Source organism: Podarcis liolepis (assembly GCF_965112155.1).
Source record: "Podarcis liolepis genome assembly, chromosome: 1".
NCBI lineage: Eukaryota > Metazoa > Chordata > Lepidosauria > Squamata > Lacertidae > Podarcis > Podarcis liolepis.
This window is the reverse complement of record NC_139554.1, coordinates 112,104,857-112,130,919: the sequence shown is the minus strand read 5'-3', so window position 1 is coordinate 112,130,919 and position 26,063 is coordinate 112,104,857. Positions and strand designations below refer to the sequence as shown.

At 45.3% G+C, this 26,063-nt stretch overlaps 2 protein-coding genes across 6 annotated transcripts in view; one reads left to right on the top strand and one right to left on the bottom strand.

Moving 5' to 3' along the window:
* Window positions 1-10,376, bottom strand: part of NCKAP1 (NCK associated protein 1) — a gene marked incomplete at its 5' end in the record, with an annotated part of 48,490 nt that extends 38,114 nt beyond the window's left edge. For 2 of the 4 annotated variants that reach the window (XM_083495962.1, XM_083495963.1), the window contains one exon: window positions 10,243-10,376. In XM_083495962.1, the coding sequence (XP_083352088.1) occupies window positions 10,243-10,350 (108 nt within the window). The remainder of the gene's footprint in view (window positions 1-10,242) is intronic. The other 2 variants (XM_083495964.1, XM_083495961.1) reach the window with 1 other exon arrangement.
* A 294-nt stretch (window positions 10,377-10,670) lies between these two features.
* Window positions 10,671-25,268, top strand: DUSP19 (dual specificity phosphatase 19). Of its 2 annotated transcripts, XM_083497440.1 has the most exons (5): window positions 10,671-10,804; window positions 20,823-21,010; window positions 21,281-21,327; window positions 22,083-22,235; window positions 24,801-25,268. In XM_083497440.1, the coding sequence occupies exons 2-5, from the start codon at window positions 20,902-20,904 to the stop codon at window positions 25,005-25,007; spliced, it is 516 nt and encodes a 171-aa protein (XP_083353566.1). In that variant the 5' UTR covers window positions 10,671-10,804; window positions 20,823-20,901; the 3' UTR covers window positions 25,008-25,268. The 2 variants fall into 2 exon arrangements, with proteins under 2 accessions (XP_083353566.1, XP_083353565.1); XM_083497439.1 differs by lacking the exon at window positions 10,671-10,804 and having other exon boundaries at window positions 20,533-21,010.
* Window positions 25,269-26,063: the final 795 nt, after the last annotated feature.

Sequence of the window (26,063 nt, the reverse complement as noted above, 5' to 3'; positions counted from 1 at the left end):
GAAATATTACATACCTGAAATAGAAACGGTAGCCAAGAATGAAAAAACAAACAGTCATTATAGTGGAATCCTAATGCTACCTTTATACAAAATACTGTACAGCTATGACCTTCAAAAATATGTCTGACCTTTACATAGGATGGTTTTCAAATGAGTTAGTTAACATGCCTGTTTCCTATACAGTACAGAAAAAACACACTGGCTACCATTCTTAAACCAACTTAAAAGTAATATATTTACATATTTTTTAAAACCTGAAATTACAACAATGTCATGTGCACTGGTATGCCATACAGAGAACCATAAAATAAAATCTAAAACTATGATTTTATATGTAGTTTAATATTTCACTTTGGCTAATGTTTAGTCTATAGCAGGCATAGGCAAACTCGGCCCTCCGGATGTTTTTGAGACTACAATTCCCATCATCCCTGACCACTGGTCCTGTTAGCTAGGGATGATGGGAGTTGTAGTCCCAAAACATCTGGAGGGCCAAGTTTGCCTATGCCTGGTCTATAGTCTCACTCAAAAGTGAGATGGAGCACCATTTGCTTGGCTTCTCTAATTTCCAATATTGGTCAAGAAGGCTAAGACTGATGGGAGTTCAAATCCAACAACATGTGGAGAGCTTCGGTTGTCAGATATTCAAGTAGCTGCCTGTGATGAATTAGAATTGCAGCCAAGTAGGAGGTAGATTGAAGTGTTTGGGTACAACAGCAGCAAGGCCATATTATAGCACACACTAGTTGTAAATGCAGAAGAATTCTTTAGTCAGCAACTAAGGGCCCAATACCAACAATTCCAACTGTCATAAAAAGAGGTCAGTCACTCGACAGATCTCAACAGTAACCAGAGAAGCTTTTGTAACTAAGAACAGAGTTGGGCCCTTATCTACAATACATTCAGGCACACTAGTTAAAAAAATGTGTATGAGGGGGCTAGTAATTGCGGGGGGGGGGGGCTGAAGCATGAAATCTTTGAAAGAGGAGTATACTAAGGTTACCAGATTTTTTTCAATGAATCCGAGGACACTTTTCAACTTCAGTTGAATTCAGTGGATTTTGTCAGGGGACTGATTTGTATATCCAGAGACTGTCCCTGGGAAACAGGGACGTCTGGTAACCTTAGGGTATACAAGGATTCATTACAAGCCTAAGTTTATATAAAAGAGCAACATTTGCTCTTAAACTAGTTGTCTTTGAACTATGTCCACAATCCAGATAAGCAAACACCTGACTTTACATCTCCATTGGTATTTTCAACTTGCTACAAAGCCCACATATGATGTGGCCAAAAACAAATTAAATTCAAGGAAATTTCAAAATAAATTTGAGGTTACCGTATTTTTCGCCCCATAGGATGCACCTAGTATTTTTGGGGGGAAATAAAGAAAAAACAAATTTATTTCCCCCCCAGGTGCGGGGCTGGGGCGGGGGAAGCTCGGGCTTCCCCCGACCCCAGCCCCCAGAACAGGCTGCTATCCGCAAGCCGTGGGAGAGCTGCACGAAGCTGCTCGGCTCTCCCACGGCTAGCGGAGAACTGCACAAAGTCCGAAGCTTGGGGCGTGCTGAGCTTAGCGCGCCCCAAGCTTCTGGGTGCCGGCAAGCTGCGCCTCCCACGGCTAGCGGATAGCTTCCTGAAGCCTTGAGAGCGAGAGGGGTCGGTGCGCACCGACCCCCCTCGCTCTCCAGGCTTCAGCGAAAGCCTGCATTCGACCCATAGGATGCACACACATTTCCCCTTCATTTTTGGAGGGGGAAAAGTGCGTCCTATAGGGCGAAAAATACGGTAGTAACAGGGATACTGCAGCTGTTTTCTTAAAAATCAAAAACCAGAAGACTAACGCATTCATTCCTCTAGCTACACCAAAAGCAGATCCTGGTAGGCTGAGGTTGATGACAAAGGATACTATTTTTTTTAAAAGGCCCAAGTTTGAGAAGATGATTACAACTGCCACAGTATATCCAATGAAGAACAACAAGAGCTGTGCCTTAGAAATAATTTATTCCCATGAGAAAATAGGCATGGAGAAATACTTCATCTGGAAAATCAGAATATTACTTTGGAAAATAATTTGTGAATTGTGCTATGAAGAAAAAAATGCATTCACTAGTAAACTATGAATGTCTTGGTATTTCCAAGTAAATATATTTCCTTCTTCTATACTAACAATTAGCTCTTCCATTAGCCAGCGATGTGGATATTCCTGAAAAGTTTCTTATACAAATAAGCGTAATCTGCACTGCAAAAATTTTCATTTTGCATCAGAAAACTTTCTAACTCACTAATTTAACATTCATTCTAATTGTCTTTTTTAGAACTGCCATGCTTGTTTAATATTTGCAATTGGTACCTATTCTTTGCTACTAATGAAATTATGAAATGGAAAATTCTCCAAAGGGGAAAAAAGCGTTGAGAAAAAAAATCACCCCAAATCACTGCTTAGAGCAGTGGTGAAGAACCCTTTTCAGCAGGCTGAAAAAAGCCAGTTTCTCATTTTGTCTGAACCAGATGCAAACCTAACACCTTGATATGACTGGGGAAGTTAGAATACTGCATATTTCCCCATGCCCTAGTTGAGCTAGCTTTAAAACACCAAAATAACTCAGCTGGCTGTATCCAAGGCAAAGCTCTGCTGGCGTACATTGTGCAAGTGTGGCGAGGGGGGAAAGACATTGTCAAGAGTGGGAATGTTTGTATCAGAGGGAGGGAGAAATTTAAAACAAAGTCATACTGCATGTTATTACAGTAGTGCCCCGCAAGACGAATGCCTCGCAAGACAAAAAACTCGCTAGACGAAAGGTTTTTTCGTCCGCGATTTGCCTCGCAAGACGAATTCCCCTATGGGCTTGCTTCGCAAGACGAAAGCCCATAGGGAAATCTCCGGGGACCTCTTTTAAATGCTAGCGGTGGGGAGCAAAGCCTTTCCCCCCCCTCCGGCCTTCAGAAGAGGTCCAGGAAGGCTGGCGGGGGCCAAAAGGCTTTGCTCCCCAGGGCCAGCATTTTAAAAGCAGTCCGGGATAGCAGGGAAGCGCTTCCTGCTATCCCGGACGGCTTTTGAAGGCAGGAGAGATCCGCGAAGCCTGGGCGCGCTGCGCGCAGGCTTCGGCATGCCGGCAAGTCTCCGCCAGCAGCGGCAGAGCTGCCGCTGCTGGCAGAGAGATCCGCGAAGCCTGGGCGCGCTGCGCGCAGGCTTCGGGATGCCGGCAAGTCTCCGCCAGCAGCGGCAGAGCTGCCGCTGCTGGCAGAGAGATCCGCGAAGCCTGGGCGCGCTGCGCACAGGCTTCGGCATGCCGGCAAGTCTCCGCCAGCAGCGGCAGAGCTGCCGCTGCTGGCAGAGAGATCCGCGAAGCCTGGGCGCGCTGCGCGCAGGCTTCGGGATGCCGGCAAGTCTCCGCCAGCAGCGGGAGAGCTGCCGCTGCTGGCAGAGAGATCCGCGAAGCCTGGGCGCGCTGCGCGCAGGCTTCGGGATGCCGGCAAGTCTCCGCCAGCAGCGGCAGAGCTGCCGCTGCTGGCAGAGAGATCCGCGAAGCCTGGGCGCGCTGCGCACAGGCTTCGGGATGCCGGCAAGTCTCCGCCAGCAGCGGCAGAGCTGCCGCTGCTGGCAGAGAGATCCGCGAAGCCTGGGCGCGCTGCGCTCAGGCTTCGGGATGCCGGCAAGTCTCCGCCAGCAGCGGCAGAGCTGCCGCTGCTGGCAGAGAGATCCGCTGGGAAGGAATCCCTTGGACCCCCGCCGGACTTCAAAAGAGCTTCGGGAAGTCCAGCGGGGGGCCAAGGGATTCCCTCCCAGCCGCCCGCATTTAAAAGCATTCCGGGCAAAGCAGCGAAGTGCGCTGCTTTCCCCGGAGTGCTTTTAAACGTGGGCGGCTGGGAAGGAATCCCTTGGACCCCCGCCGGACTTCAAAATAGCTTCGGGAAGTCCAGCGGGGGGCCAAGGGATTCCCTCCCAGCCGCCCGCCTTTAGAAGCGCTCGGGGGAACACCCGCCCCCGCCGCCCCACTTCGGAAAGCTGTTCCGAAGTGGGGCGGGGGGGCGGGGACACCCGCCCCCGCCGCCCCACTTCGGAAAGCTGTTCCGAAGTGGGGCGGGGGGCGGGGACACCCGGCCCCGCCGCCCCACTTCGGAAAGCTGTTCCGAAGTGGGGCGGGGGGGGGGGCGGGGACACCCGGCCCCGCCGCCCCACTTCGGAAAGCTGTTCCGAAGTGGGGCGGGGGGGGCGGGGACACCCGGCCCCGCCGCCCCACTTCGGAAAGCTGTTCCGAAGTGGGGCGGGGGGCGGGGACACCCGGCCCCGCCGCCCCACTTCGGAAAGCTGTTCCGAAGTGGGGCGGGCAGGCGGGGACACCCGCCCCCGCCGCCCCACTTCGGAAAGCTGTTCCGAAGTGGGGCGGGCAGGCGGGGACACCTGGCCCCGCCGCCCCACTTCGGAAAGCTGTTCCGAAGTGGGGCGGGGGGCGGGGACACCTGGCCCCGCCGCCCCACTTCGGAAAGCTGTTCCGAAGTGGGGCGGGGGGGCGGGGACACCTGGCCCCGCCGCCCCACTTCGGAAAGCTGTTCCGAAGTGGGGCGGGGGGCGGGGACACCAGGCCCCGCCGCCCTACTTCGGAAAGCTGTTCCGAAGTGGGGCGGGCAGGCGGGGACACCCGCCCCCGCCGCCCCACTTCGGAAAGCTGTTCCGAAGTGGGGCGGGCAGGCGGGGACACCTGGCCCCGCCGCCCCACTTCGGAAAGCTGTTCCGAAGTGGGGCGGGGGGCGGGGACACCTGGCCCCGCCGCCCCACTTCGGAAAGCTGTTCCGAAGTGGGGCGGGGGGGCGGGGACACCTGGCCCCGCCGCCCCACTTCGGAAAGCTGTTCCGAAGTGGGGCGGGGGGCGGGGACACCTGGCCCCGCCGCCCCACTTCGGAAAGCTGTTCCGAAGTGGGGCGGGGGGCGGGGACACCTGGCCCCGCCGCCCCACTTCGGAAAGCTGTTCCGAAGTGGGGGGGGGGCGGGAACACCTGGCCCCGCCGCCCCACTTCGGAAAGCTGTTCCGAAGTGGGGCGGGGGGCGGGGACACCTGGCCCCGCCGCCCCACTTCGGAAAACTGTTCCGAAGTGGGGCGGGGGGGGGCGGGACACCTGCCCCATCCGCCCCACTTCGGAAAGCTGTTCCGAAGTGGGGCGGGGGGCGGGAACACCTTCTGAAGGCGGGCAGGGGGCGAAAGTCTTTGTCCCCCCTGCCTGCCTTCCCAGGGGCTTTTAAATCGCCCCGGACAGCGGAGAAGTCCTCCGCTGTCCGGAGCGATTTTAAAATGCCGCTCGCCAGCATTTTAAGATAGCCCCGCACAGCGGAGAAGTCCTCCGCTGTCCCAGGGTTTTTTAAAATGCTGGGGGTGGGAAGAAAAGCCCTTGTCCCCCCCCCCCAGCCTTCAGAAGAGGTCCGGGGACAGACTGTCCCCGGACCTGGTCTGAAGGTGGTTTCCCTAGGAACGCATTAATTGATTTTCAATGCATTCCTATGGGAAACCGTGCATCGCAAGACGAAAAAACCGCAAGACGAAGAGAATTGCGGAACGAATTAATTTCGTCTTGCGAGGCACCACTGTAACTCCCTTCATTCACTGGTCCTGCCCACAGAGCTTGGTTAAACTTACACCTGCATTTTTGGTGGTGCAACTGAATTTACCCTCTAGGAGCCAATGGACAGGCAGAAAATGAGGGTTTACACAAAGGTAGGTAGGCAAACTAAGGCCGGGGGGCCGGATCTGTCCCAATCGCCTTCTCAATCCGGCCCGCGGACGTTCCGGGAATCAGCTTCTTTTTACATGAGTAGAATGTGTCCTTTTATTTAAAATGCATCTCTGGGTTATTTGTGGGGCATAGGAATGCGTTCATTCCCCCCCCCCAAAAAAATACAGTCTCCTCCCCCCCCCCCCCAAGATCTGAGGGACAGTGGACCGGCCCCCTGCTGAAAATGTTTGCTGACCTCTGGTTTACACTGCTCTTCCCAAAAAAAAGAATTCCTGCCATTCTGGTAAGAACAGTTAGAATGCAGCTTAACTATGCTATCTTATCTGTTCTATGACATAGCTGCCTGTTAGGATTGCTCTGTTCATATCTGTTAATAAACCAGTATGTGACCCTGTTTCATTCACCTAGCTGGTTAACTGACATTAGCCAAGAGTTCTGTTTCAGAAGAAATAATGAACTTGGCTGGTGTGCAACAGTGGGAAAGGAGAAGCAAGGGAGAAGTGCACAGCCACAGCTTGAATAACCATGGTTTATAAAGCCCTGGATGATAATCCAGAGACAGCCATCGCATCTCCCTCTTTTCAAATAAGGTTGATTTACAAGCTATTACAAGTCAGTGCATTAGAGGGTTATCATGAGTATTCTTGCTGCTGCTGTTTTTTAAGTGAACAGTGTTAACATAAAATAGGTGGTTTTATTTCATCAACACTGTACTTTATATTACCCTGAAAATACAGATAAATTAACTCTTCTTGGCTAAAGAGATTACATTAAGCAAAAAGACTGTGAGCCTGAGCTATTGCAGCTAGCACATTCCCAAACTCTACTGCTCTAGTTAGAATAAAATTAACAACTTGAGGCAGGAATTGAATGGGCTGGGTAGGGAAGAGTTTCATTTTAAGTCAGGAGAGGTAATAATATACACATATAAATTAGGTGTGAATTAAAAAACAACAATCCAGTCAGTTTTTTAAATTATACAATAGGGAGCAGAAAAACTGAAAATCAATGGGGTTTCAAAACTTAACTTTGGCCAAAACAGGCCAACTCTCAGCAGCAATTACTTCCCCTTTTCTAAATGAAGAAAAAATCTTAACCAATTTATCTAACCGCAATACCACATATTGCGTAGTAAACCTTTCTTGTTAAAAAACCCCTACAAAACAAAAATACACAGTGGTAGTGGAGATACGTCCTTTCTTCCTGCAGTAAATTAGCTGTGTGGCAAGCAGAAAGGATACTTAGAAAAGTTCTCTCCTTGCTTTTAGAGGGCTTTTGCAAGGTTGTGGAAGACTCTAGTGCAAGCTTGTTTGAGATCTGGATCTCACTACTCCAGAATGTAATATTAATGGACAAACTGAGTGACAACCCATGCCCAAGAGAGTTGAACAGACAAGAAAATCACTACTTTTCCATCAACCTGGCATAGTTATATTACGTATGCAACATGGTTATAGGCCTCCAAGAACACATGGAGATTTATGGGATGACACCTTTGCTTAAAATCTGAAATGGCTTTTAAGTTAAATATAATTAAAAAGACATTCAGTGCTTCGGGGGGCAGGTTGTAAACAAAACAATCAGCTGTGTAAGCATCACTCTATATCTATATCTATATCTATATAGCAAATAAAGAAAACTAAAAAAGGGCTTTGCAACAGCATGAGAAATAACAAGACTGTGCTATTCAGAATCCCATGAATGCCATTCTTTTTGCTCCATCTACTATTAGACCACATTAGAAAGACACCTGACAAGCCACTGCTTTAAACACTGACCCTTCATTACCACAGCAATTTCATAAAAATTCAGATACAAAAATGCAATCCGCATTAACTACAAAATGAATTTCTGATCTGCTATGAAAATAACTGTTTCAAGCCCAGCTGTTTATGATGGGCCTTATTTTCTACTCAAGACTTTGTGACAGTGGGGTGAGATGAGGGACCTGCAATTCTGGTGAATGTTATAATTAAGTTATTAACTAACTATAGCTGGAAGTTGAAAAGGAGAGACATTCAAAGTTATGCTATGCTAGCAGGGTTGACACCTTTAAGTCATGTATCCTTTTTCATTTTTCAAAAAAAGAAAATATTCAGGCTTTGAGTCTACACTACAGGAAGAAAGATAAGATAGTACAAAATTTCAACAACACACACATGATTTAGAACAAAAACATATGAGCTTTGAGTACATACTATACAGGCTGCTTTGATATTAGGCTTTTTTTAAAAAAAAAAGTTCACTCCCTCTGATACTCCCTTACAAATAAGCTTACAAGAGTTACTAAATCCAATCCAATAAATCTCTACTCAGAAGTAAGCACCACTGTGCTTAATGGGACTTTGATAGGAAGTATGTTGAAGGCAAAAAGTGAGAGAATATTTTGTAGTGTTTACATGCTTAGTCTCCTGCATTCTCACTTGCCAGATGACCTGTCATGTTGCTATTATTTACAAGCCTACAGAGCAACATTTCCATGCTAACCAAGTATCATTAGCAGAAACTTTTTCATTAAGGCACCTTTAACTTTTGTTAAAGCACACTAAACGCCGTATAACTTTTTAAAAATCCAGAATGCACGGACTTCAGTCTTGTACATCCTGTCTTCTTTTTAAAAACTAGAGTCCCTCTGATCAATTAATCCAATAGCCATTACAATAGCCATTTTCAAATATCTAAAGGCTGTCACTTTGAAGATGGAGCAAGTTTTTTTCCTCCTGCTCCAGAGGGTAGGACCCAACCAAAAGCTTCAAATTACAAGAAAGTACATTCTGACTAAACATCAAGAAGAACTTTCTGTTGGTAAAGCTGTTTGCTGATTGGAATGGACTCTTTCGGAAGGTGGTGGAGTCCCCTTCCTTGAAGGTTTTTAAGCAGAGTTGGATGACCATCTGTCATGGATGCTTTAGCTGAAACTTCTGCATTGCAGGGGGTTGGACTAAATGGCCCTCAGGGATCCCTTCCAACTTTGCAAATATATGTTTCTAGGATTCTATAACCTGTGTTAAGTAAGCCTATGTACTTCAGAATATATGTAACTTGCAGAATATAAAGTTCACCAATCCCAATTGCTTGCAACAATTCCAGCAGTCAACAGGCAGTATGTAATACGCAAAAAGTTTTTTGCTGCCCATGAAAAAAGAACACCATCTCTCTTTCTGTAGAGTTGAAGTCTTTAAATCAATCAGATTTATGCAGCTTGAAAATTTAAAGACCCTGGCAATACATAATATATAAAAATAACACTATGCAGTGTCAAGAAAATTGACAGTGAATTCTCTCTTTTTTTAAAATCAAACCTTGTAGTGGCCCTAGGAACATTCATATTAAACTCACTAGGACTTAATTTTCAATAATATGCCTAACTTTGACCTGCTTAATATATCAGGGGTGGAATTTTTAACCTCACTTAAGAAAAATGAGTATTTTGGAAATATTTTATAATTTTCATAGTTCTGTACAGGTGCAGCAGATGAAATCATGACCAGAAAAACAACCAATTGTTATTTTTGAACATTCTGTCTTAATATTTTGCAACTGACAACTCTCACAACACTGCAGGATTGTTAAAGCACTCTGTGAGGGGCAGGGGGGAGAACAGTGCATTGATTTTGTGCAGGACATCAATACTGTGGGTTGCTTACAGAGTGTGCCAAAACTACCAGAAGCATAGCCTGTCAGCAATATCTTAACTTTCCAAAATGTACCTTTTCTTTTTGGCTCATCCAACCAACCAAAGCAAGCACCTGCTATTTAAACCTTCCGCACGAAGGTTCACTGGAACCACCTGAATGTTCCAAATCCAGTTTCGCTTCCAATGAGAAAGGGTCCAAATCGTATTCCCCCCACCCTACCCGCTTTGTCATTATTTGGACCGCCAGCATTAAGAAGAGGTTAATCCTGCCCCCCCTGCCGTTGCATGACTCACACACACAGTGCAGGCTCCATCTACTACCTTCCCTCGATTTGTGCGCCCAAGTCATTTTAAATCACATACAGTACTCGACAGGGAATTGTGGCGGCGACCCTCCTCTGAACCCATTTTCTGAAAAGGCGCGGGGGGGGGGAGGTTGGTACTGAAAAAAATTGACCTGGCCGAGATTTTTTTGGGGGGGAGGGCAGAGGAGGAGGTCCTTCCCCCCCAAAAAACCACCTCCCCCTTCCCGATACATCTTCCTTTTCCATGGGGGTATTTGGGAGGAGAGAGAGGAAGACCAGATGGATCAAACCAGATGGTGCATCCGGCGGCCCGATCCCACATTCTCCACCCCTCCTTCCTACCCACAGGGCCTTGGCGCAAAGGAAAGCGCCTCCGCCCCGGAGCCGAACAAGTCCCCACACCCAGAAGGCCTCGCTGACTAAGATGCCACTACTACGGCGGCGGCGGCCTCCTTTTTCCCTTCCCCTCGCTCTCGGGGAAAGGCGCGAGAGAGCCAGTTTAGGCCTCCCCTCAGCCGCCCCGCATCCCCCGGCCATTTCCTCCCCAGCCCCGCAGCCGGGCCCGCGCACCTTCTTGATGTTGTAGAGGCGGGTGAGCATGCCGACGCCGCGGTCGTTGAGGATGGTCAGCTTCTCGGCCAGCTTCTGCTGGCTGGGCTGCAGCACCGAGCGCGACATCCTGACGCGAGGGCGGTTAGGCTCTTTTTGCGCGCGCGGCGGCGGCGGCCGAGGAAGAGCGAGCGGACGCTGGGCCGCGTCGCTCGCGCTGAAGGCGGCGGCGGCGGCGGCGGCTGAGGGGAAGACGGCTGCTCCTCGCTTGCGCACTCGCCTCCGCCAAGCCGACGCGCCTCCCCCGCCCGCCCGGCCCCCTCAGCCGCGCTCACAGCGCCGCCGCAGCAGCCGCGGCCCGGCTTGGCCAGCCGTCGCCGCCGCCACCCTCGTCGTCGCCCTCCTCTCAGCTACCGCCAATCTCGGGCTTCGCTAGGCGTGGCGGCGGCGGCGGCAGCAGCGGAGGCGCTCTCTCTCTCTCTCTCGCCCCCCCTCCCTCTCCTCCTCCACCCGGCCGCTGCCCACAGAGAGGCTGGGCTCCGGCGCCCCACGTGACCAGACGCCTCTCTGCTGCCCCTCCAAGGTGAGGCGCTCTCGCTGTCACGTGGGAAACGAGGAAGTGGCGGGGGCTGTGGGAGGCAGCCGGGGCAGGTTTTGAGGGACACCTGCTCTGCTGGCAGGCGCGCAGCAGGGGTAGCTCTCTCTCGTGTTCCTTTCGGGGCGGGTTTGGAATCTGGTATGTTGCACGCCCTCCCAACATTTCTCTGGTGAAAATAGGGATGTCCTATTCCATCATCATCATCATCGTTCTTGTTATGGTTTTTTTTATACCCCGCCTATCTGACCAGGTTGGTCTTCTAGACTCTAGACCAGGGGTCAGCAAACTTTTTCAGCAGGGGGCCGGTCCCAATGTCCCTCAGACCTTGTGGGGGGGCCTAACTATATTTTGGGGGGGATGAACAAATTCCTATGCCCCACAAATAACCCAGAGATGCATTTTAAATAAAAGGAGACATGAAAACACGCTGATTCCCAGACCAGTCCAGTATTCCCGGACATACACAGTATATTTGATTTAATGACGTATTGTGTGTGTGTGTGTGTGTGTGTGTATATATATATATAGGTAAAGGTACCCCTGCCCGTACGGGCCAGTCGTTTCCGACTCTAGGGTTGTGTGCCCATCTCACTTAAGAGGCCGGGGGCCAGCGCTGTCCGCAGACACTTCCGGGTCACGTGGCCAGCGTGACAAAGCTGCTCTGGCAAGCCAGCACCAGCGCAGCACACGGAAATGCCATTTACCTTCCCGCTATAAAGCGGTACCTATTTATCTACTTGTACTTAGGGGTGCTTTCGAACTGCTAGGTGGGCAGGAGCTGGGACCGAAAGACGGGAGCTCACCCCGCTGCGGGGATTTGAACCGCCGACCATGCGATCGGCAAGCCCTAGGCACTGAGGTTTTACCCACAGTGCCACCCGCGTCCCATATATATATATATATATATATATATATAATTAAAAATATTTAAAAACCCAATACAACATCATTAAATCAAATATACTGTATAGAAACAAAAAATAGTTTAAAAAATGGTAAAAACAAAAAAATAGTAAAAATTATATATATATATATATATATATATATATATATATATATATATATATATATATTGTGTGTGTGTGTGTGTGTATATATATATACACACACACACAGGCACACACGTAAAAACCCAATACAGTGTCACTAAATCACGAATGTTTTAATGTGTTTTTATGTATGTTAGAAGCCGCCCAGAGTGGCTGATATATAAAACAAATATATAAAAACCAAAAAAATAGTGAAAACAAAAATTAGTAAAAAATAAACAAATATATAAAAACCAAAAAAATAGTGAAAACAAAAATTAGTAAAAAATAAATAAATGGTAAAAACAAAAAAATAGTGTACACACACACAGTAAAAACCCAATACAACATCATTAAATCATGAATGTTTAATGCTTTGTTATGTTTTTATATACTGTATGTCAGAAGCCACCCAGAGTGGCTGGTATAAACAGTAAAAACTTCCCTATAAAGGGCTGCGTTCTGATGGTTCGGGGATCCAATAGTAACTCCCTACCCTCCAACATTTCTCCGATGAAAATAGGGACGTCCTAAGGAAACGGGGGGGGGGCATTCTGGGATCAAATCAGAAACTGGGACAGCTTCTGTAAATCTGGAACTGTGCCTGGAAAATAGGGACGCTTAGAGGATATGCGTTCTGTTCACAGAATGACAGAATTGTAGAGTTGGAAGGGACCCTGAGGATCTGACCCCCTGCAATGCAGGAATATACAGCTACAGGGTTTGAACCTGCAACCTTAGCATTATCAGCACCACACTCTAACCAACTGAACTATGATAGGCCATTCAGTAAATTACTTTGGTTATAGAAATATCAATCATCCTGCCTAGCTTGGGAATCTGAAGCACCTATGTTTTCAAGTCAGATCACTTTGGAGATTCTTTAATATGGTTGGTATCTGGACTGGTCGTTCTGCTTCTGCAGTTGCTTGAAGACTTGTAGTAAATTGGCAAAAGTTGTAGGATGATGGAGATTCTGTAGCTGTAAGTTTGGTTGCATTCCTAGTTACCCTTGGAATGCCACAGAGAAAAAAAACAGAACCAGCATTATAAAAAGGTAAAGGTAAAGGACCCCTGGATGGTTAAGTCCGGTCAAAGGCGACTATGGAGTTGTGGCACTCATCTTGCTTTCATTTCGAGGGAGCCGGTGTTTGTCCACAGACAGCTTTCCAGGTCATGTGGCCAGCATGACTAAACTGCTTCTGGCACAATGGGACACTGTGACGAAAGCCAGAGCGTATGGAAACACTGTTTACTTTCCTGCCACAGCGGTACCTATTTATCTACTTGCACTGGTCCGCTTTCCAACTGCTAGGTTGGCAGGAGCTGGGACAGAGCAATGGGAGCTCACTCCGTCGCGGGGATTCGAACCGTCAATCTTCCGATCGGCAAAACCAAGGGGCTCAGTGGTTTAGACCACAGTGCCACCTGCGTCCCTACCTGCATTATAAGAAAATATGGAACTGGATAAAAGTTTAAAAGTGGAATAAAGCGGTAGTGAGAAGATCCGAACTTCCAGTAATTCCTGGGATTATTTTTTTAAAATACCTGTGTACGTTCTCAGAATGGGGGGGGGGGGGAGTAGCGGAGGGTGCAGGTGGAGTAATCTAAGATTGCGTGAAAGGCTACTGGAAGAACAAATAAAAAATAATTAAAATTTATGAATGCCCTTTCTGAAAAAGCAAATGCTATCTGTTGAAGTACCACCTTTTGCTTGGGGGGATATGGCTGAGGATCAGGAAATTGACTTAAGAAAAATCTGAGAAGGTGCCAGGAATGTTGCTCCTCCTTGCTTCTGTTCTTCTCCTCTGGGTGTAGCTGGGCAATGAAACTGTGTAGATGAGTCTAGCAATTTACACAGAAAGAGTGGAAATACAAGACCAGGCAGTATCAAAATAACTTCCATAGGAGTGGTGAAATCGAAACACAAAAGGCAGAACAAAATTCAAACCAGTGTCATGAGGAAGCAAGTAGTATTTAAAATCTTACATGGGCTACACCATCCAAGCATCAGAGCCGTTTGCAAGAAACCCTTCATTTAAAGAACAAAACAATTGAAGCCACGGCAAGGAAAAGCAGTCTGTGATCATGATAAAATCAAACAACAACAAAAACAGCTGCCATAGATCATCTATGAAAAACCTTGGAGAAATACAACGTCTTAATTTGCCATTTAAATGATAAAAGAGTTGGCCCTTTCTGAACCTGCCTGGGGAGGGTATTCCATAACTGGGTCCACCACTGAAAAGGCTCTCATCCCAGTCATTACCCATCTCGCTTCTGTAAGCCGGAGCAGCCAGAGGAGAACTTCCACATGAGATCTTAGGTTTGGGACAGGTTGTGTATCTTTGAGAAGTTATTGAATACTTTTTCATTTAGACTTAATCTGGCTGTATCATAAATTTAAGCTGGTAAAAGATAGCACTCCAGTCATATAGCATTAACTGGTCTGGGTTTGGAAGTTTTAAAGTGTCTTTATTATTTGCTCCCAAGTTTTCATACAATAGAACTTGCAGACTGCATTCTACTCCCAGAGACCCTCTTCCTAACACTCTGAAGTTGTGATCCTGTGCATGCATATTTCTTGGGAGTAAATTCCATTAAAGTCAGAGGGCCTCACTTGTGAACATTATGGTCATCAAACTTCTGAGCAGGGATGGGCGAATCTGTCAAATTCAATTTCTCTCTGTTATTTCGTTTCCTAAAACAACCATTTTAAGTTTCATAATAGCCACCTAAACTTTTTTTAAAGCTACTTCAGCATCTCCCTCATCGCATTTCCCCCTCAGTCTTTCTGCTGGTCACAGCCATGCTCTCCACTCTCAATTGGTCATCCCTCAACAGACACTCTTGACATTCTTTTCCACCTGCTTACTGTCAATCATAACCCACACACCTGCTTTCAAACAACTGTCTAAATTTCATGGCCATGTCCATGACAGCAGGGGGTGATTTTACTGCAAACCTGAACACTGCAGTTATGACCTCCATAAACACACTAGCAGGGTTTAATATATAAACACCCAATTTACCAGTCATGGGGATGGGCAGAACAGGAGAGCAGATCTTAAGATATGGGTAGGATAGTATGGGTGCAGATGGTTAGATAAAGAGTTTGGGTCCACACACTGCTCAGGTCTCCTGTATGGAGCTGGGGCCTGCCCAGAAGCTCATGGAGGACTGGCCTTTGTCCTGCTTCTTTCTAGCATACCTTTCTTATACTTATAACAGTATTGTTTAGGATGGGGGTGGGGGTTGGTTTGGATGATGCTCATGGATCTAACCAAACATGTAATTTGGTATCTGCAAGATTTGTAATAGAGGGAACCTGTTGAACTGGTTGAGTCAGTTTCTTTGTTAGGCAAATTTATCAAATTTTCAGATGACACCAAACTGGGAGGGGTAGCCTATGCCGCAGAATACAGAATTGGGATTCAATGTGACCTTAATGGATTGGAGAGCAGGGCCTAAACCAGGGGTGCCCAAACGTTTTTCAAAGAGGGCCAGATTTGATGAAGTGAACACGCATGAGGGCCGACCAAAGTTGTTGAGCTGCCACAGGGACTGGATTGAACCAGCCGGCAGGCCAGATTAGACCCACAAAACGGACTTTGGACATGCCTAGCCTAAACGAACAAAATGAATTTAAATACGGACAAATGTCAGGTTCTATACTTATGCAAGAATAACTAGCTGCACCAGTATAAGATGGGGCACACCTGCTCTTGAGGGTAGGACTCAAGGCAGTGACTCCAAGTTACAAGAAAGGAGATTCCGACTAAGCATTCGCGGGGAAAACTTTCTGACAACAAGAACTGTTCAGCAGTGGAACAGACTCCCACGAGAGATGGTGGACTCTCCTTCCTTGGAGGTTTTTAAGCAGAGGTTGGATGGTCATCTGTCATGGATGCTTTAGCTGAGATTCCTGCATTGCAGCAGGTTGGACTAGATGACTCCGGGGTCCCCTCCAACTCTATAATTCTATGATGCTAGTCCATGTTAAGTTGCACCATTGACAGGAACAACTCAGGTTGTGGCCCGAATGTGGAATATGGTATGTGTCCCCCTGTGCTGTCCCTATCCCACTCATGAAACTATCTGATTTTAGCCATTTTGGCATATTTTCACTGGCACGAGCATTGTGCCCATGGAGGAGTCCATTGACATACCCCAGAAATTATGCAACATATCAGGTGTTGCAGCAGCATAGGGGGCGCTTTTGCTGCATCAGCTGATGCATGGCTCCCTAGCTTTGGAATATGTCGCCTACAAGTGCTTCTAATACAGAAAATAAGGCAGTTCTGGTATTGAATTCAGCCTACAAAGGCAGGGAATGCACAAAAGCAATCTGTGCATAAGGTATGTTGGAAAGGTGACTGAGAAATGGATAAACAAATAAAACACATGTCCCTAGTTAAATAAGCTTGAGTGTCTTGGGGGATAATGGAAGCCAGCCCCTGCAGTGCTGTTGCATAATACAGCTTATAATTTTAATTTTTTGTAAGTTATCTCCTCTTGTCCCCTACAGTAAGATAATAAGAACACATATGTTGCATGCTAACTAGATTTGAAAACCTAAATCTAAAGCCATAGTCATAAATGAAGGCTAGAGCTGTATGCATCTTGACGTCTGGTTTTTAATAAATTATTGCAGTCAGCTACCAGTCACATGCAAAATCTGGAACACACTTTTATAATAACTCTCCTAAAGTCAGAAGAGAAGGTCTCATAATCATAGGATTTCATTCCAACATTTCTTTATTTTTTTCCTGGTCTTAAATCTTCTGATTTATGCAATGGTTTGCTGGTTTCCATAACTCTATATCATTTCATAGAAAACCCCTATCATTATATTATAATGTTGTATTCACATATAAATGTATGCAAATATAGAACAGTATTTTCTTTGATGTTGCCAGGTACGTGTTAGGGTTGTTATAATTATGGTTACCTTGTGGTGGTTATTATTATTACAGTGGAAACAGCACTTATGTCAAGATTTAACACTTTGAGGAAAATCTACACCTGTGAGATTTTATTTATTTATTTTTAATTTGCTATGAATAAACGTTTGTTGGTTAATGAAAAATGGCTGCAGGTGATAACAGCAGATGGTATTTATAATAATTTGTTTTTTAATTAAGCAAATATAGGATCCTGGAAAACACCACGGGGAGGGAAATCTAACACAGAACAGATTTCTTCTCTTACATACATAGATAGTTCTCACATAGGACTTGATATACTCCCACCAAGGCATCATTGCTAAAACTTGATGTAATAAAGCACCAAAAATTAATAATGTGAGTAGTCTCTTATGCTATAGTCAAAGCAAACTGCTAATGTGTTTGAAGTCAAGTATATGCTTAAGGGCTTTTCCAAATCCGTTTGCATTATGCTTCGCAGGAGAAACATTTGCCCTGATTTTTCATTTTTCAGTTATGCTTTAATTCTTTAGTAATGGATCTCTGAGTAGTATGCTCAAATAGCATGCAAAGGTTTCTTTTTTTTCAAGGAATAAAACTTCCTGAGGGCCAAACAAAAGTTACATGAGAGATTCACAACAGAGACTGCAATGTTATGCACCACTTACTTTGGAGTAAGCCCACTGAGGTCAATGGAAATTACTTTCAAATAAAAATGTAAACAATCTGACTGCAGATCTCCTAAAAGCAATCACGGAGGGAAATGATTTGGATTGCCCCCCCCCCCATGTGATTCCCCAAAGGAAATTTCCTCAACCCTCCGGAGCTCCTATTAGCAATGGTGGAGAAAACATAGAGGCACTAGTCTCCTTGTTTGGGAGACCCCCCATCCCCTTGCTCCCTCAATTTGCACTTGTTTTAATTTTGATGTTTTTGTAACCCACCCTAAGACCATTGGGTGAAAGATGGGCTGTAAGTGCAAAAGAAAGATCAGCCAATGCATAAGAATTTAGTCCACTTAAGCAGCAAAATCTCATGCGATCAGAAGCCATACAGGCACGATTTTTTATTTTTTATTTTTATTTTTTATTAGCTCAGAGCACACTTCGGGGAATTGGAGGGGGAAGATTACAATGATATAAAAATAATTTTTTGCCACTAATTAAGGTTGTCACAAATTAAAGTTGTCACAAATTAAAGCGACTGGTGTTCAATACAGTGGCACCTCAGGTTAAGTACTTAATTCGTTCCGGAGGTCCGTACTTAACCTGAAACTGTTCTTAACCTGAAGCACCACTTTAGCTAATGGGGCCTCCCGCTGCTGCCGCGCTGCCAGAGCACAATTTCTGTTCTCATCCTGAAGCAAAGTTCTTAACCTGAGGTAATATTTCTGGGTTAGCGGAGTCTGTAACCTGAAGCGTATGTAACCTGAAGTGTATGTAACCCAAGCTACCACTGTAACTCATAAGCACTTCCCAAGGGCATCAATCACTGGAATCCACTGGTAGAACTATAAATACAAATAAATATAAATGGAGGCTGGTCCATTAGGATGAATGGGACATTGGCCCACCAACATCACCCTGCCCTCCATCAGCCCTCCTACCTTCCTGCTTGCAACCAGTTCATCCGTCACTGCCTGCCAGCTTTCTCCTCCTTCATCTCAGTGTTGCCCTTGTAGAACTCAGCAGGGAAGAGGATGGGGACAAAACTAGCATCAGTTTTCTCTGGCTCCACCTACTGTTCAGCTCCCCGTCTTCTGCTCTATCAGTCCCAAGGACACCAGCCACCACTGCACAAACTTTTCCACTGGGCTCAAGATGGTCTTTTTCTTCTTCTCTTCAGCGCTGCTACGCTACAACCCAACTCTTATTCCCCAGTAGCATCATGCTCCTCAAAATAGCCACGTCCACCAACTAACCTTTCTAAACATTCAACATTTTGTTCAGTGGGAATTCCATCCACAATGCTGCCCTCCCCTTTCTCTTTCCCTTATGTCTCAGGACTGCAATACCTCTAGGACTGCTTCTCCCCATATAAATTGTCCCCTACTCTGCGTTCTGAGGCCCTTCTTTGTGTGTCTCCTCTGTGTGAGATCCACAGCTGTCAACTTACAGATTTGAAAATAAGGGACCAGCAGCCTTGAAAATAAGGGATCAGCAAAATAAGGGATTTTAGTCAACCAGTAGCCAAACGAAGCTTCAAGTGGTGGTTCCCATAGTGCAGCAACCCGGCAAAGGGGATGCAGCAAGGAAAACCACCGTCACCTCTCTGCTGGGAAGGACTGAGCAAATGCGAGTCCCCAGGCAACGCAGCGGATTTGATCGGCACAAGGCATGCAAGCTCCACCCTCCAGTCGTTCTTAGACTCCTTATTGGGTGAGCAACACAGCCAAGCAACACAGTTGGAGCCTCCCTCCTCCCTGGCTGGCAGGGAGGGAGGGAGAGGAGCTGCTTCCTTTGAAACCTGGGAAATTTAAGGGACATCATCAATAAGGGACAGCAGCGGGACATGGCACTGGGATAAGGGACTGTCCCGCCAAATAAGGGACGCTTGACAGATTGTGAGATCAAAAGGGTGACAACACAAGAACGGGATATTTTCTGTAGTGGCTCCCAGTTTGTGGAATGCTCTCCCCAGGGAGGATTGCCTGGTGCCTTCATTATATACTTTTAGGTACCAGGCAAAAGCGTTCCTTTTCAACCAGGCCTTTGGCTGATTATTATCCTGTTGTTGTTTAGTCGTCTCTGACTCTTCGTGACCTCATGGACCACAGCACACCAGGCATTCCTGTCTTCCACTGCCTCCTGCAGTTTGGTCAGACTCATGTTCGTAGCTTTGAGAACACTGTCCAACCATCTCGTCCTCTGTCGTCCCCTTCTCCTTGTGCCTTCTATCTTTCCCAACATCAGGGGTCTTTTCCAGGGAGTCTTCTCTTCTCATGAGGTGGCCAAAGTATTGGAGCCTCAGCTTCACGATCTGTCCTTCCAGTGAGCACTCAGGGCTGATTTCCTTAAGAATGGATAGGTTTGATCTTCTTGCAGTCTGTGGGACTCTCAAGAGTCTCCTCCAGCACCATAATTCAAAAGCATCAATTCTTCTGCGTTCAAGCCTTCTTTATGGTCCAGCTCTCACTTCCGTACATCACTACTGGGAAAACCATGGCTTTAAGTATACGGACCTTTGTTGGCAATGTGATGTCTCTGCTTTTTAAGATGCTAGGTTTGTCATCGCTTTTCTCCCAAGAAGCAGGCGTCTTTTAATTTCATGACTGCTGTCATCATCTGCAGTGATCATGGAGCCCAAGAAAGTAAAATCTCTCACTGCCTCCATTGCTTGTTTATTATCCTACAGCCTTTTAAATGTGTCTGTGGGAAAGAGGGGTATTGTTTTGCTGTTTTGTTTTACTTATTTACTTGTTTTTATTTTGTATTATATTCTGCGAACCACCTTGAGATCTTGCGATGAAGGGTCGTATATAAATCCAATAAACAGATAAATAAGAGGAACATCCTGCTCCCCAATATTTCAGCGCACGTTTCAACTTTGCATTTTGAAAGGTGTCTGTACACTGTGGTTTGCCAGCCACAAAGAGATATGGAAAACGAGAAAAAGTGTGAGCAGATCTCAGTGTGCGCGGCTGGCTGTGTGTTATTTCATCCGGCAGCCGGGAGAGATTTCTCTCTGCTTGGCACAAAAGGGTTCTGAACCAATCCAGAAGCACTTCCCTGTGGCCAATCGAAAGCCGCCTTACACAAAGGTCTTAGAAAAAGGAAGCTGAATAGAGTACACAAGCTTTCTTTCTCTTTGCCTGCCAGCCTGCCTCTAGCAGACTGACTCTCCTAGGCAGGGTGCCACTGTGTTCAGGGCAGGCACTGTGTGAAAGGTTGGAAAAGATCTACGCACCACCACGGAAAGAAAGAGCCATAGGCAAAGAGGCTTTCTTTCCCCACCCCACCCCTGTTTTCTCCTCCTTTGCTACTACTAGCTTGAAGGCTTCTTTGCCCATGTAATGCACTCGCTCACCCAGGAAATCAAATCTTTCTCCAGGACTAATCTGAAGAAACAATGCACCAGAGTGACTACTCTGAGTGGGAAGAGAATCATAGAGACCTGGAAGGATGCTCGGATGCACGTGGTGGAAGTAGCGGATGGTAACGATGGGGATGGCTGTGGTTATGTGCAAGACCTGAGTCTGGATCTTCAAGTTGGTGTTGTGAAGCCCTGGCTGTTGCTTGGTACGTAGGTGGAGCCAAGATACGGATGCATATGGGTATTATTAGGAAACCTGTATTTATATATTGATCTGCCTGCTTTAATAGACTTGCAAGACATTTAAGGGTTTCATCTTTCCTAGCTCTTGTAAAATGTTATGGCCTCTGCCACTCACCTTTTAGTGTTATTTGAAACAAGCCCGTGGCTTCATCAGAAATAGACTGGGTAGTCTTGCGCTCTGTTTCTTACTCCTTGCCCAGGTTACCGAATAAAATGTTGTTCTCTCCTCACAGGGTCACAAGATGCTGCCCATGACCTGGAGACAATGCAAAAATACAGGGTAATGAAGCTGTGTGGGTTTTAAAAACATAATCACCATTATTAAAAAGCTGTCTCGTGTTAAAGAGATCGAACTTTTCAAAGGAGCATCGCCAGCTATGTCGTACTCGGAGTAGAGCCCTTGGAATAAATGGACTTAAGTGACTTACACCCATTGATTTCAATGGCCTTGTGGGGGGTGAATGTTGGATATCTGGCAGTAGGGTGTTGTTGTTTTTAGTTTCTTTGAAACTTACGTTGCTCAGCATTTGAAGGAATTGCAAAATGTAAGACTATATACACGACAGAAGATAACTGAAATGGATCCTACGCACACTTAGATGGCAGTAAGTTCTACTCAAATGTTAAACTGCAATCCTATGTATAGTTAACTCAAAAGCAGGCAGTACTGAACTCACTGGGATTTAGTTCTGATGCTTTAATTGCCCCTATAGTTTTCAACTAATATGTTTAGGATTCAGGTGACTGTGTCTGCATTGGATTAAGTGCGGGTTAAAATGGGCTGCTCTTAGTCTTACATTATTCTTCAGCTCCATTAGGTCACATTCATTAAGCTTTGTAGGGCCTGCTTTAATATTTGTGTATAGCAAAACATTTAATTTCATCGCAGTTTCGAACTTGGGTTCAAGAAATAAAATGGAAGCAAGTTAGCCTTTGTGAAAGATTGCTCAGCTGTTGTTGACTGAGGTCCTCAGCCATGCCAGAATGTAGAGGTTGCAAAGCTGCCTCTGTCTTGATTTCTCTTTTGTATTTTAGGTTACCCACGTTCTCAACGTAGCCTATGGAGTTGCGAATGCCTTCCCCAATGACTACATATATAAGACCATTCCTATTCTTGACCTGCCAGAGACTGACATTGCCTCCTATTTCCCTGAATGTTTTGAATTCATTGAGCAAGTCAAATTAAAGGTAACTTGTTGCTGTGTGTCATTTATGAGTGCTTGGAGGCGGGGTGTGTGTGAACAATGTACATATTTTACACTGCACGTATTCTTAAGATAAATTAAAATTCTTTGAGCTTCCACTCTTAAATACTGTTATAGAAACATCAAGTTGTACTTCACACAGGCTTGCTCTGGATCCCTTTAAGGACTTGTTAATCACTAAATGAATACTGTGATTAACAAAACAGGGTATTTTAAATTTATGTTGCAAAATGTTTTGGATTCTCCAAATGGAACTAGCTGGATGGAACTCCAAAAGGAACTAGATGGAACTAGCTGTTCCATCAAAATGAAATGATGATGCCGTTACAGAACTTTGAGGATGGAAGGCTCAGAAAGCCTTCAGTCGCTGAAGCTAAGTGATACTGTCCTCCAGGTTGAAATCCAGCATGTAAATCCATAAGTTTTCCCTTTTTGCTGATGTTGTTGGATCTGCTGACATCTCCATAGCATTTATTGATAAATCTGACCACACTGTGTTGGACATAACAAGCATTACTAGAGATGCCAACACCTGTGAGGTAGTTCCGTTAGCACAAGGACTTCTGGCCATACAGCAGAAATGCCCTTCTTTCTCATCTCCCTGTCCACCACCGCAACTCCCCATAATCTGTCTTAAGTTTTTTCGCAACCCTTTGAAGCAGATTTGGAGAGGGCAGGTGGAGAGAGGAGAGGGAGAGGAAGTTTTGGTGTGCAAACAGAAATATAATTTCCCCCACATACGTTTTGATAAGGAAAGGTAGAATTCTATACAGTGGTACCTCAGGTTACAGACGCTTCAGGTTACAGACGCTTCAGGTTACAGACGCTTCAGGTTACAGAATCCGCTAACCCAGAAATAGTACCTTGGTTAAGAACTTTGCTTCAAGATGAGAACAGAAATTATGCAGCAGTGGCGCAGCAGCAGTGAGAAGGCCCCATTAGCTAAAGTGGTACCTCAAGTTAAGAACAGTTTCAGGTTAAGAATGGACCTCCAGAACGAATTAAGTTCTTAACCCGAGGTACCACTGTATTAGAACAGTTATTTCTGAAAGGCACTTCTTGTACATAACCACTTGTTCAAGGAAAACAAAGCTTGATCCATTTCCCATAATCAGCATGTTTGATGCTAAAAGCTGACAATATCTTGGCTTTTCAAATCTAACTCCAGGTGATTTCGTGAGATTTTCATTATTTACATAGTCTGGAATTGAGGAAGATAATACTGCTCCATCAAGCTTTGTGTTATTTTAGAAGGAAGGAACACAGCATATTGTTTACAAGTTACCTGAAACGTGTGTTCATTTCATGCCCTCCTTGAGGTTTCAAGTTACGGTTTCCACTTCCCTTCTAAATTAGATTTGCCATTCAAAATAGCTTAGTGTCACTGTTCTACCTCGGAGGTTTAATTGTTTGATTAGTCCTTTATACTCAAGAATACCCATATAATCTTTTCTAACTATACTAATGCTTCATAATACAAGATGCTTTTGTTACCGTAGGAAAAATAACATAATTTATTCACTTCTGATTAAAACTCTCCACCAAATAAAGCAGGACAAATTAATAAAGCATTAGATTGTGAACAATTCCACTCTGGTCTCAGAGACAGGCTCTCCCTTCTCATCCTTTGGTGTGTATCTGAGGAAGAGATCAGAGGAAGTTGGTTAAAACCAACTGCAGTTTTGTGGATACTTTCCAAAAGGGCAAACTGTGGTTAGTTTAAACTATGATTTATTGATACAGAAACCATGCTTTCTGGTCTTGATTTGTTCCAATGAATCACAGTTGAAACTAACCACAGTTTCCAGTTTGGACATAATGACAAACGGTAGTTAGTTTAAACTTGGAAGTGGGTACTTAATTTAACACAGATGGCAGAACGGGAAATTATCCTGTTAGTTTCTATACAATCAGCAAAAGCTGATTAGATATCAGGCACCTATTTGGGAGATAGGATGACTGGAATTGATCCTCCCTTTAACCAACTTCACCCAGCGAGTGATCAGTACAGGCAAGACTGATAGTACTCACTTATCTGTTCAGTGGAAGGATCTTTGAGTGCATGCCGCTTACTAGAAATTCAAGATCAGTATATGAAACAGAAGGCAGGCAAATGTGTGTAATATTGTAAGATCTACATTTGATGATGATGATATATATATATATATATATATATATATATATATATATATATATGCAGGTTTTGGTGTCTTCGGGTGTCTTCCCGTGTAAGAGTTGGGGTGTCTAGGCGACGTTTCGACGAGGTCTCACTCGTCATCTTCAGATGACGAGTGAGACCTCGTCGAAACGTCGCCTAGACACCCCAACTCTTACACGGGAAGACACCCGAAGACACCAAAACCTGCATTCCTGTACCCGTGAAAATCTACGAAAGCATATATATATATATATATATATATTTGGGTGGAACAACTTGTTCTTGGATTGGCGCTTAGAATTCTTTACCAGTAGAGAAAATGGCATGATATCAGTTGTTATTGATAATGGTTTTCTAAATGTGCTCTCTCACTCTTTGTTTCTCTTGGAGGATGGTGTGGTACTAGTTCACTGTAATGCAGGAGTCTCTCGCGCAGCAGCTATCATCATAGGCTTCCTAATGCACTCAGAAGGACTCAATTTTTCCAGGGCCTTTACTTTGGTGAAAAATGCAAGACCTGCTATCTGTCCAAATCCTGGCTTCATGGAGCAACTCCACAAATACCATCAGTGCAATAATAAAAGCATGGAAACCTAAAACAATATATAATTATGAAAGAGGGAAAAATAGCCTTTGTGCTTGCACTGTACTGAGAGCAGCTGTTGGTTTTTCTTTTTTTACTGCGTTGTAATGAGATGCCCTGAATTACACCTCTAAAACTGTTGTTATAAAGTTAGCTTCACTCTATTTGTTGTATAATTCTAAGTTCACAACACCTCAAAATAAATATTCTGTGTTTTTTTTAATTTTCAAAAAAGGGGATAGAACAATAAAGAATCAAAATGGATTTGTAAAGCCTCATTGGTTTGGTGGTTGTTTCATCCCTTTTTAAAAAGTATTTGTTTAATTAGAAACACAGAAATCTACAAGTAATACAGAACAGTAACAAAAGCACCAGCAAGGTTACATCACTTGTAATGTTTTTCTACTGATAAAAGTTTGCTTAGGATAACAGAATTAAAGCTTTCACATTAGTATTTGCATTATAATGTTATAGCTGACCAGCAATAATTATTTTTTGGGCAGGCTATTAGCAAAACAATGCAAAAATCATTTAAAACAATAAAAGAAAAAAGCCTATGTTTAAAACCCAATTAAAAGCTTGGGCGAGTAAACAGGCCTTCACCTGGTGCCATAGAGGAGATACCAAGAGAAGCCCCTCTGGGAGGCTACTCCATTGCCAATGTGCTACTACCAAAAAGGCCTTCTCTTTTGTAGCCACCAGCCTCACTTCACTTTTCTGGGAGCACCTGGATTAGGACCTCCAAAAAGACTCTTACAGCTCAGGTAGGCATAGATAGGAGGAGTCAATTTTTCATGTGACCTGTTCCCAGCCCATTTCACCTGTATTACCTGTTTATAAAATAATTCAGCCTCCTTGGTAAGGCATTCTGTTCAGGACCAGTTTTATCTCAGGAGTCAATTCTTATCAGAATGTGCAACTATGGTGTGGGTGTGTTAGACCTCAGTGGGATCAGGCAGTAGATTGTTGGGCTCCAGAACCCAAGGTGAGTCTGACAGTCAGTCAGAGTAAGGTAGAGATGGACCTGTGGTTCAAAACAGGCAGGGACCAGATTCCACAGCAGGCAAATA